This window comes from Lolium rigidum, chromosome 4 (assembly GCF_022539505.1).
Source record: "Lolium rigidum isolate FL_2022 chromosome 4, APGP_CSIRO_Lrig_0.1, whole genome shotgun sequence".
Classification (NCBI taxonomy): Eukaryota; Viridiplantae; Streptophyta; class Magnoliopsida; order Poales; family Poaceae; genus Lolium; species Lolium rigidum.
The window spans coordinates 136285608-136297449 of record NC_061511.1 but is presented as its reverse complement, the minus strand read 5'-3'; the positions used below and the strand labels follow the sequence as shown (position 1 = coordinate 136297449).

General features: G+C 42.2%; 1 protein-coding gene across 1 annotated transcript; it reads left to right on the top strand.

Annotated features, from left to right (window-relative positions):
* The first annotated feature begins 5763 nt into the window (after window positions 1-5763).
* On the top strand, window positions 5764-7403 carry LOC124647538. The gene is made up of 5 exons (XM_047187460.1): window positions 5764-5817; window positions 6061-6103; window positions 6177-6325; window positions 6410-6481; window positions 7341-7403. Exons 1-5 carry the CDS (start codon window positions 5764-5766, stop codon window positions 7380-7382), a joined length of 360 nt encoding a protein of 119 aa, XP_047043416.1. The 3' UTR covers window positions 7383-7403.
* The last annotated feature ends 4439 nt before the right edge of the window (window positions 7404-11842 follow it).

Below are 11842 nucleotides of genomic sequence, written 5' to 3'. Positions count from 1 at the left end.
TTACGCAGTGGTGTTTGGTGTAATCAAAGTACCTTTCCGGTATAAGTGATTTTACATGATCTCATGGTCATAAGGACTAGGTAACTATGTATCGAAAGCTTATAGCAAATAACTTAATGACGAGATCTTATGCTACGCTTAATTGGGTGTGTCCATTATATCATTCACATAATGATATAACCTTGTTATTAATAACATCCAATGTTCATGATTATGAAACTAATCATCCATTAATCAACAAGCTAGTTTAAGAGGCATACTAGGGACTTCTTGTTTGTCTACATATCACACATGTACTAATGTTTCGGTTAATACAATTCTAGCATGATATATAAACATTTATCATAAACATAAAGATATAAATAATAACCACTTTATTATTGCCTCTAGGGCATATCTCCTTCAAGAGGATGGTGAAGAGATGAATGGCGCCGGCCGGTAGATCGCAGAACGTATATGTAGTGGTCTATCGACGAAGAGAGTGACGGTTGCTCTTCCACGGAGTTAGTGCTCCATTACAGCGGTTCGCGCGTCAAGGCCATTGCGACGGTTCCCGGCAAGACATTTGGGCAGATCCAGGCCAATTCGCGGTCCATTACGGCGGTTCAATACATCGATGGACGCGGTTGCCACTCGACGGTTCCCCTTTCCGGCGACTGCACCGTCGCTATTTACGGAATGGTTGAGCGTTAAGACGCGACCCTAAGCTTACTGCTGGGAAAATAGACCTTCCCAAACTTTACATCCATCCGGCACTATATAGAGCCGGATTTAGGGAAACCCACGGCTGAAGATGTTTAAGAGCATCTCCAGTCGCGTCCCCCAAACCGTCCCCCAAAGGGATTTGGGGCGCGCCGGACAAAAAAAGCGTTCCAGCCGCGTCCCCCAAAGCCCTTTTTTGTCCGGCGCGCCCCCATTCGGTGTCCGGCGTCCCGAGCCCGTCCCCGTCCCACAGGGGACGCACCGGGCACGCCGGACACAACGAAATGAGAGGCGAGGAGGCGCGGGGCCGACCCGTCAGCGGCTCGGACGCTCAACCGCCACATACGTAGCAACGGTGCAGCTGGACAGGAAGCGGAACCGTCGCATTGGCAAGCGCGTCGACGACGCGCCAACCCCGCCGGAATGGAGCGCCGACTCCTCGGAAGAGCAACCGCTGCTCTCTTCGACTTCTGCGCCGCCGTTCATCCGCGCTCAATAAGACCCGTACGTACGCCGTACGCACGCCACCATTCATCCAAGCCTTCATCCGACACCTCCAGCCGACGATGAGCTACATCTCCCGGCTCCCGTCCGACACCTCCGAGCCGAGGGAAAGCCCGCCGGCTGGCGCCATTGGTGGGAGAGAGCCAGGACGCCGAGCAGCGGCGACGATTCCCCGCCGCCGGCTGACAGCCGAGGAGGAATGGCTGGGCTGGGAGGAGGAGGAAGAAGAGAGCGAGGCCGCGGCCGCGGCGGTGGCCCGTGCGAAGGCGAAGGCGGCCAAGGCGAAGGCTTCCAAGGCGAAGGCCGCCAAGGCCAAGGCCGCCAAGGCCAAGGCCAAGGCCAAGGCCAAGGCCAAGGCGAAGGCGAAGGCCAAGGCGCAGCCCGACGAGCACCGGCGACGACGACGCGTCGAGCGCCGACACCGCCTCTTCGGAAGAGGTGACGAGCAGGAAGCGCCACCGCGATGACGACGACGAGGCGGGGCCATCAGCGAAGAAGAAGAAGTAGATAGTTTATATGTATTTAATTATATTTTTTCGAAGTTTTATATATAATTTGTTTATGTTCAACCGATTTGAATATTATTAAATAGTTTCTTTCTAGCCAAAAAAATACTTTTAATGTTTGGGGGCGGCGTTTGGGGGACGCGGCTGGGGAGCGACGTCCCCCAAACGCGGCACGAACGAAACACGTCCCCCAAACGCTCGATCCGGCGCGGTTTGGGGGACGATTTGGGGGACGCGGCTGGAGATGCTCTAACACCTACCTTCCTGGCACACTTCATTGCAAACCCAGGCCCCGGCCGGCATTTGATTGGGGCCGGGCCGAATCGCATTGGCGTACACAGAACATCGATTGCCAATCCTTTGAATCCGTGCAATGCAACTCTAGCGGGAACGGCCGAGCGGCCAGACGGCCGGGAATGCGAAAACACCGCGTTATTTGCCAATTTTCGTTCAGTCCACGAAAATATAACCCCGCGCTCTAAATGTTTGTGCTACTGTGTACTCCAAGTTCAAGTTAACTACCATCGAGTAACATTTGTGGATAGGTTAGAGCATTATACCCTGTCTCAAAATAAATTGCGTGCTGCTCACTCTGTCCCGAATTGGCTTCTCGTGGATTTGTCCAAATACATATATGCGTTTTAGTGTATACATGCGAACCTAGAGGTATATTGTAATATATCTTAAACTAATAATTAAACTGCTGGTGTGTAGTGATATGAAATCATAACCACAACTACGTATTTTGAATACGCTCTAGTGGGCGGACAGATACCTTCACCGCCTGGTAGTTCAGTTTAACGGGAAAGCTAATTTTTTGGACATGGTACTCCTGAATCCAATTATACTTACTTCGGTACTATGTTACATAGCTATCTACTTACCTCACCATTGAGTTACAAAAATTTCGGGAGGGAAGAGTTTTATGTAGACTGTTCATTTGAATCTTGTGTTTTTTTTTTCTAAGTTACATATTTTTAAATTTGGGTATGACAAATGGTACGCACATACATACATGAGTCCACCACCCACGATTTTTTTTAGAATGCTTGGAGCACTAGAAATAGGAATTTGGGACCGGCAAGTTATAGGGTTCATGAGTACCTATGTCCCACTACGTATTTTCGGTTTAACCAACGGATCTTAGTTAGTCGGGCGATCCGTGTGACTCTTGCCCCTTTGTCTAAATGAAACTTTTGATCTTTCGTTCTTTCTGCTTATAGGCTGCCTAAAAATATGTTTATTTTCTGCGGGAAATCAGAAGTGATTCTGAATGGCGGTGCATATATTAATGTACTAGATGATTGATTGGCATATTTAAAGACAAGAAAGTTCTGATTTTTATTTTTACAGCATTAGCACATCATACTCTTCTACATGTCAAATTTCACATCAAGATTTGACTCATATATAGCTCAAGAAACAAAATAGGTAAATCTTGCTACGAATAGAACAAGTACGTGTGATACTATTCGCTGGAGTTCTGAATTTGGTATTGTTCAAGGTGTGATATATCTACTTTTCTATAAGTTGTGAGAAGAATTCGAATGTGAAAATACTATACATTTCATTGTGTCTATGTTCTAATTTTTATTTGTAATGGGTACAACTAGAAGTACTTCGGTTTGACATTGTAAACGTATAAATGTAATGGGAATTAGAATACAACTGTTAATGTAAAAGGAACGGGGTAACAGCGAAATTTGTTTGGTTCAACTCAGGAATGGAACTACAGAGGCCCCGAGCGAACAGATATAGGCCGCTGCACTATGTCGATGTTTCCATGGAAGCCGGCTCGCAGCTGTTTGTGTTCTTTTGCGGGCTGTATTACGGTGCAATTTACTTGTCAAGCGAACTAGTAGTATTGAGCCATGATATTCTGGATAATTAATATTTTGGTATTCTATTTTCTTCCAAAAAATCTGGAAGAGATTCGATTACAACTCTGGTAATCACGAGCTGGCTCCACCAAGGTGCAGACCTACTATCTTTTAATCCTGAATGAAAGTTAAACCGTGATAAGAGGTGTGAATGTACCTGTGCACTTGAACTTGTGAACTAGCACCAGAGAAAACAAAGTCAAAATTAAAAAGTTTTACCAAATAAAAAATATCTATAACATGATACAAAATATTATAAAAATATATTTACAATTGAATCTACTACTCCCTCCGATCCATAAGTTGTCTCTAATATAGATGTATTTATACATATTTTCGTTCTAGGTACATATATACTGGTGCCAAGTAATATAAATTAGAGGGAGTAATATTAATCTGGTACCACATATATTTATATTTTTATCTACAACATCAGTCAAGAGAAAGTTGATTTTGGACTAAATTTATAAACCGTATTTATTGGAACAGGGAGAGTACTGATGTACGTATATATGTATTGTCATTGAACGATAAGCGACAAAAAAGTCATGAATTGACAAACTCATGGAAACAATGGTCTTGCTAGACGATGGAATATCTGTATGTATAGATCAACTAGAGATGTGTTGATACTTGATACTCTAGGTTCTGACATGAAAAAAACAATTTACTGATCAGAAGTCCATCGCGCTTTTCACCTAGATAATCATGGATCTATTTCTTTTCCATGCAAATTTGTATCAGCGTTGATTAGATTTGCTAGCTATGCATCCACCCATTTAATTTCTGTAACGTATAAGTTAAATCGGGAAAGTTATTATGGGAAAGATTAAGAAACTAGCATACGAAAGATTCATATATTACGGAAGCAAGGAAGTCATGTCAACTGCGTTACCAGATTTTGTTTTTTCATCTCCCGATTTTTCCCTTTGGTGAGAAAATACTACTGATTTAGTCAACAAGTATTGGTAAATCTGGATCGTTTGATCAGTTGGTTTTGACGGTCAGCGTTTGTTCGTCCCTACCGTAAAAAGCCCCTCTTTTGCAAGGTGCCCCATGGCTAGCGTTGCTAGCGGGAGTATCGCACGGCCGGTTTCCCTCCCTGGCAGTATTGACGATGGATACGGACAGGTTGTCCTAGACAACGCAGAGCTTTTCGTGGAGTGCAACCATGACGGCCGCCTCCGGAGCATGCAACCTCTTGCTTGGTCCTTGTCACGGATCTCCTCGAAGATGGACAGCGAGGGCGGAGGCAACCCTTTTTGCTAAAGATGGCATAGAGACGGAGAGGGGAGAGGGGTAGGGAAGACATTCTAGGAGGATGAGGAAGAGAAAGTTGTTGCGGCAACAAAACCACAGGGAGAGGAAACTGATTACATATGTGAGTGGGCGGAAAACAAATTTGTATAGTCACATAATAATCTGATTACACGGTATCTAATTACTACCAAGTCCTACCAAACAGAAACTAATGCATTCAAGTACCACCGTGCGTTACAAATCCCCAAACCAAACATGTTCCTAATTATTCGAAGATAACTTTTTATGCCATAGATATAAGGGATTTGCTAGTTCTCAGCTAGTTCGTGATCAGTCAAATCCTACGCCATTTGATTGCATCATGATTTGTGCATATGAGTTGCAAGTTGGGTTGCAATTAAGTTTTTTTAGTTGCGAGTGGAGTTGTAACTGGAACTTTTGTTGCAAGTGGAAATGCAACTAGGAAAAAATATCATCGCTAGATTTACTTCGTGATTCGTGTTAGTCATCAGTTGTGGCATGATCGCGGCTAAATTTGATGACAGGCCCGTACCGGACGCAGGTTCAGCGTGTGCGACCGAACAGGGCCTCCAAAAAAAGGGGGCCTCCAACTTTTCCGTTTGTCTTTACTATTAAATGGGAGTTGGTCGTTTGACACTCAACGCACTTTGGTGGTCGTCATTAGAAGCATTACGTCCGTCTAATCTATATCCAATGGCGCGTTAAGTCGATCTGCTATTTGGCTTAGCTAATTACGCCTCCGTGCCACCGATAAGTGCGAAATAGCGATTCACCCAGCGAAAAAGGCAGCAACAGGCTTACAGGCCACAGCCCCGACCTCAACCCTAGCATAGGGTCCCGTCGCCGCCTCTCACTTCTCGCCCCCGCCCACGACTGCGAGCGTGGTTGTGATGGCATCTATTGAGGTCGCGTTGGTGGCCGTAGCGGTCGTGGCGGTGGCATCGGTGCGCGGCCGAGTGGAGGGAGGAGGTGCGCAGGCTTGGCCTGGCGTCCATCCCGGCACCGTATCCTCCTAGATCGGCCATCTACAGAGATGACGGCGACGGCGATGGAGGCGATATGCGGCCCAGCACCAACACGAGAGGGGAGGCGGCAACACAACTGGCGTCCACCTGGGCACCATATCCTCCTAGATCGGCCATCTACAGAGATGATGGCGACGATGATGGAGGCGATATGCGGCCCAGAACCAACACGAGAGGGGAGGCGTCCTCGACTATGAGTGCCGAGGTGAGAGAGATGAACATGGCGAGATCAATGGCTCTACCATCCCCTATTAATTTCATGTTGCTTCCCATATCAGGCGGCCCTTGCTCTCTCATTTTCCGCTCGTGGAAAGCGGCTTGGCTTTGCCCCAAAGGAATCCGGGGCAACCCGGCACCTCTTCTTCCTTCTCTACGTTTGGATCAGGGGTTGGATCAGATATTTAGCATGGCGTGCAACGCTGTTCAGGTTTGTACCCAAACCCCCTACTTCTATTATCAGTTTGATTTCTGGCTCAGGTTGGATGTTCTCATGTTCTTCCCCTTTCTGCAGCAAGATTCAGAGGGAGGCTGGGGGTTTGAGGCGGACTGTTGGTTCAGGTATGGGCTCTCCCTGTTGGTTCAGGTATGGGCTCTCCATGGAGGGATTCTACTTCCTTTTAGTTCCCATTATCTTATTACTGCTCTTATTTTTGTTTCCCATCGACCTGGTTGATCATGTTTTGTTCAAGGTTTTCCATCTAGAGCAACCCTCTATTTTTTATAAAGTCAATGAGGAAAAGGTTGGAAAAAATAATGCACTGGGAGATTATCTTTTCCTCTCCTGTTAGTGGTGGTGAACATGTGGTCCATTTTGGGCGTAAAAAGAATTAAGATTTTCTCGAGCGTTTAGCTTTTCTTATAACTATTATATCATCGTTTGTTAATATGAACCGTACTCTATTACTACAAACGATTTGAACTACATGGAAGTTAAAATGGAGAGAGGGGAACTTTATTGATGTATATTTAGTAACAAAATTGTAGTATTTTTTGAATCCATGTGGCATAGCTTACATCCATGAAAATTTGTTTAGTTCTATATTAACTAACTTCATGTCGCTTGCTTCTTTAAATTAATACTGAAAGAACCTATAATTTCCCTTTTTGTGCGGTCCATTATTTAAGCTTTAGGTGTGTTCATATTATAACTTTTAGGAATCTATTTTCTGATCATATAAGAATTTCATGATGGTTGTACTTGAACCTTTCATATAATCCATTTATCTGTAGCTTAAGTGTTTGCTACAGGGTTACAGAAAGACTCCCGGTGGTAAGATTTTTTTTTGTTGGAGATCAACAATACTTAGTGTGTCGCTGTCAATTGTTAGCAATTTGCTTTGTCTCTTTCAAAAAGACATAGACCTGATGACATGTATACTTATGTTCATCAGCAATTACACCATGTCATTGGCCAAGATTCGTGATGATGTCTTTCCTTGCAGGGGAGCTTCGAATTTTGTCCTTATCATTTGGTGCAATGGTAACAAATCCTATAACTATACATGTAGGTACGCTGATCAGCTCTTGATATGTTTTTTGTTGCGAATAAGCTCTTGATATGTGTTTGTTTTGTTAGTGCCAGCAAACTAAATCTATCCAACATTGACATCTGGGAATCGTATTGTTGTTTGCATTGGAAGAATAGCTAGGCCAGTGGTGCTGACTTTGGTAATTTCTCATGTGGCTAGCTCCCTTTTAACCCATGGTCTATCAGTACCTACGCAGTAGCTTTTCTCTGCACAGTGAATGCAAGAGTTCATTTCTTTTATTAAGATGCGTCTGATGAGTTCATCCGTAAATGTCTGCCAAATTCTGGATGAGCCGCCATGGGTTAGTTTCTTGTTTTTGTAGAGAAAAGGCACAAGGCCAAGATTTTTAATGAAAGCCACATAAGTCCTCTCGGCACAAGGCCTAGCTTTTTTATTGAAAACCAAATTCAGTAGTCTACCTCTCTGAATCCTATTTTTTTCATGAACAGTTCGTATATGGCCGGCTCTCTTTCTCGAGCTACATCCAGAAATAATCTATTTTATGCTATCAGGAATAACAACTTAACTGTATTCTAAGTTCATTGATATGCATATAATCGCTATGTTAGTCTGACACATATATACAAAATACAATTACAGTTTGTGATTTTAGGTAAGAAATTGATGTCTGGTTATTTCGTGCATGTGTATACTGACTACACTCTCCTTATCAAACATAGTTCAGCTTATTAATCATATTCAGGTTTTTGATAAAATAAATTACACCGATTTTCCCACCCGCTTGTTCTTGATGTTGGCAGCTCTGGCTCTCATGCAGTTCAGTACTTTGGATATTTGATTGGATGCATTGGCGTGCATTTCTGTTTTTAGTTGTTACAAGCAAATGATCCCTGCACCTGCTTGTTCTTGATGTTGGCAGCTCTGGCTCTCATGCAGTTCAGTACTTTGGATATTTGATTGGATGCATTGACGTGCAGTTCTGTTTTTAGTTGTTACAAGCAAATGATCCCTGTAGATGATGGATCACTTGTTTTGTTAATCATGTGTTGAGTTATGAACCATTTTTATCTGCCATACTTTCAGAAAACTGTTTATTTAGTATTTCAAGCATCGGGCAAACCTTTTTCTAGACTGATTTTATATGGTTCCTTTGTCCTCCATTTTTAAAGCTGTTGCCACAAGATGGGTTTATGAGAAGCAAAGGTGCACGAGTATAGATGGGGTATAAAAGATTTATCGGTGCTCTGACCAATCTTTTCATGGTCCAGTTGATTCGGAGAAAAAGTGGGCTCCCTGGTTGGAAAACAATCAATTCGTAGTGGTACCAAGTTTGATTACGTAAACTCAGCAGCTCGTTTGCTATTAGAAAGAGGCTACGTATTGGAACCTTGCTTGCACATGTATATATATTTTATGATAGGATGCAGATATATGTTAAGGGTCATAGTGCCAATATTAGGTACACGGAGTATGAGCTCTCTGTCATGGTTGCAAGCATGCGCAGCAGGTAACCTGGTACAACCCATGTTGGCATGTTGCGATATCTATATTGTCTTTCGATCATGAATACATGAACATAGATTTTTATTTCCTTCCACAACAAGTTTTCTAAAGCACTTCTTTTACTTCTGCAACACTTATTCTAAAGCACATCCTTGCATAATGTTTAATCTGAAACTTGTAGGATTGCCTCACGGGAGCATAGGATTGCCATGTGTCCTTCCATTCAGTCCTGGGCCATCTTATCAATATTTATACCTTGGTCCTCATTTGGTTTTTTGACATTAGTCGGATGTGTGCATAGTTTATATTCTGTCGTTTCGAGTAGTTCTGATTGCATAATGACATATATAGATGACTGAGGCATATCTTTTTGAGTTATTTACCAAAGTTGCTTCATATAAATAAGGCTATTTCATAATGAGATGATATAACTCATGTAAAACAACAGTGATGTGTTCATCCTCTATTCCAACAAAGAGCAATGCAGCAGTCGGAATTATGCGTAAAAGAGGATCTGCATTGATCTGTGATGCTTGGAAAGAAACTCTTTCAATGGCAGGATGCATGCTTTCCGAAATGAGCACGTCGAAGAGTGGAATCAAGACGAATAGTTCTGCTGCAGGTGATGCAGAATTTACCTGTAAAGACGAATTTGCACCCAATTTAATTAATTCACTGGAAATAAAATGGGATGACATGATTAATTTCTTACTGTGAGAAAGTATGTGTTTTACAGATTCTGTGACAAAGGTGAAGACAATTAGGATTTTTTATTATTATTCTTCCTTTTTGTTGAGAGAATGTTAAATTTTAAGCATTGTTTGTTGAGTGCTTGAGATCTTTCATTAGCAGGTCCACAACCTTCTAGATGGCCATTGGAATTTAAGAAGAAACAGCAAGAGATCATTGAGCTTGGGCACAATTGCAGTATTTTCTTGGGCTACAATACTTAACTTTTCTTGCTATTCAAACGAGAATCAGCTGACTCCATTTACACGGAATTCTTTTGAGTCAACATCTAGACTACGATTTAAAACGCACTTGGAAGTCAGTAACAAGATCACTTCGAAATGTTTCGTATTTTTTCGGGGTGGAAATATGTTTCAAGCAATGGTTGTACTGCAACTAATGTGCATCACTTAGGAAACATGAAATTGTTGAAGCAAAGTTTCTATATCTCATTATCACTCAATGGTTTGAATTTTCATTAGCCACAAAAGACCTTCTATTTGTCACATGAAGATATATTTCTTATGTTCAAACGTGCCAAACTTGGGCACGATGTAGGTGATCATGTGGAGTTATTGTATCTGTGACTTTGTAAATCAGCTGCTCCATTTATAAAGGGCAGTCTGGAATATTTCAATCTTCTTCACGAAGAATACTTGGGGAGATGTTTGTTCTTTCTTATTTTATATATTTTCTGCTGGATTGGTTTGATAATATATTATATCCAAAATTTACATGAAGATATTGTCCCTTGTATATCCGATCCTTTGTAATATTTTGAAACGAGAGGGAGCAAACAACAACCGGAGTTGAATGTGATGGCTTAGTCAGCCATCACCACCACAATGCCTCATATGCAACATCATATATCATGGTCTTCATGTCTCTATTTGAATCTTAGCGGGCTAAATAGGCACATGACACATGTATGCTTTCGTCAAGGGGGTCAAGGATCCCCTGACGTAGTTGTTCCTGACATTGGGTCACGGATGTGTAGGCCCCAAAGGGTGTGGGCCCCACCTGACAGCAGTCATGTCAGAGGATCCATGTCCATCTCATCTGAGAACTATTGTTTGAAGCCGTTCTAAGAAAAGTGAAATCTTGTTGCTTTGTTAAATTATAGCTTTTTGTCAAATTATATTTTAGCAAAATAGATTCTTTCAAATATTATGTACTCCCTCAGGTCTTATATAATTGACTTGAATTTAGTATAAAGTTGTATTAAATTCAAATTAATTAAAAGAGATCGGAGGGAGTATCTATTTGTTTCTATACACATGTATGACATGAAACATGACTTGACGACAGCCGTAGCAACGCACGGGCATTCAACTAGTATGTTATACTTAGCACTACTAATGGCAGGTTTTTTTAGGCCTCATTAATGTATTAACCCATTATACTTCTTAGCCCTCCAGCTTCCTCCCTTTTTATTTAGTTCTCGTTCTGGGTTTAGTTAAAATTAAATTTTATAAATTTTGAACCAAAACATGGAAAAAAAATATACTCCCTCCCTTCTAGTTTGTAAGTCACAATTTTTGAATATCTTGGCCCAAGGTACTAGCTGATTGGGTCTCATTTTCTCTCTCTCATTGGTGCATGCAGTCCCTTTCTCTTCCTCATTGGGGCATGCATTCCCTTTCTCTCCCTCATTGGTGCATGCAACCCCTTTCTCTCCCTCATTAAATAAAATTATGCCTTAGAGGTGAGGGTTATGGGACAAATAGTTTTTGAAAATATGCCTTACACTCTAGGACCGAGGGAGTATTAACATCCATAATATCAAATATATATAATATAAAAATATATTCTATGACGATTCTAGTTCAATATTATTCTGCGACCTCTTCACTCTCGTTTTTTTTTTTTTGCTTCGTACATGGCCTTCGTTTTCTCGGGTACGGCCCTGTTTGATGACATCATCCGAGAACGAAGTTAGTTATCAGTTGACTGAGAAACATTTACCCTATAGTTAAACCTAGTTACAGCAGAGAAGTTATGCAATTTTGAGTCGAAGTTCATCAAGCTGATCACTGAGGCTAGTGACTCTTTTGTACTGGTACTGTACTTGCACGTTAGTTCAATTAATATTGCATTGCCGGCCAGGTCCCCGCAGCATGGCACATGCATGGACGCATCACGCCTGGTTTCGCCATAGATAGATCCTTGGTTAATTCCAAACGCAAGGTTTATCCAAGATGCCTGTTGCCGGTTGATGATGA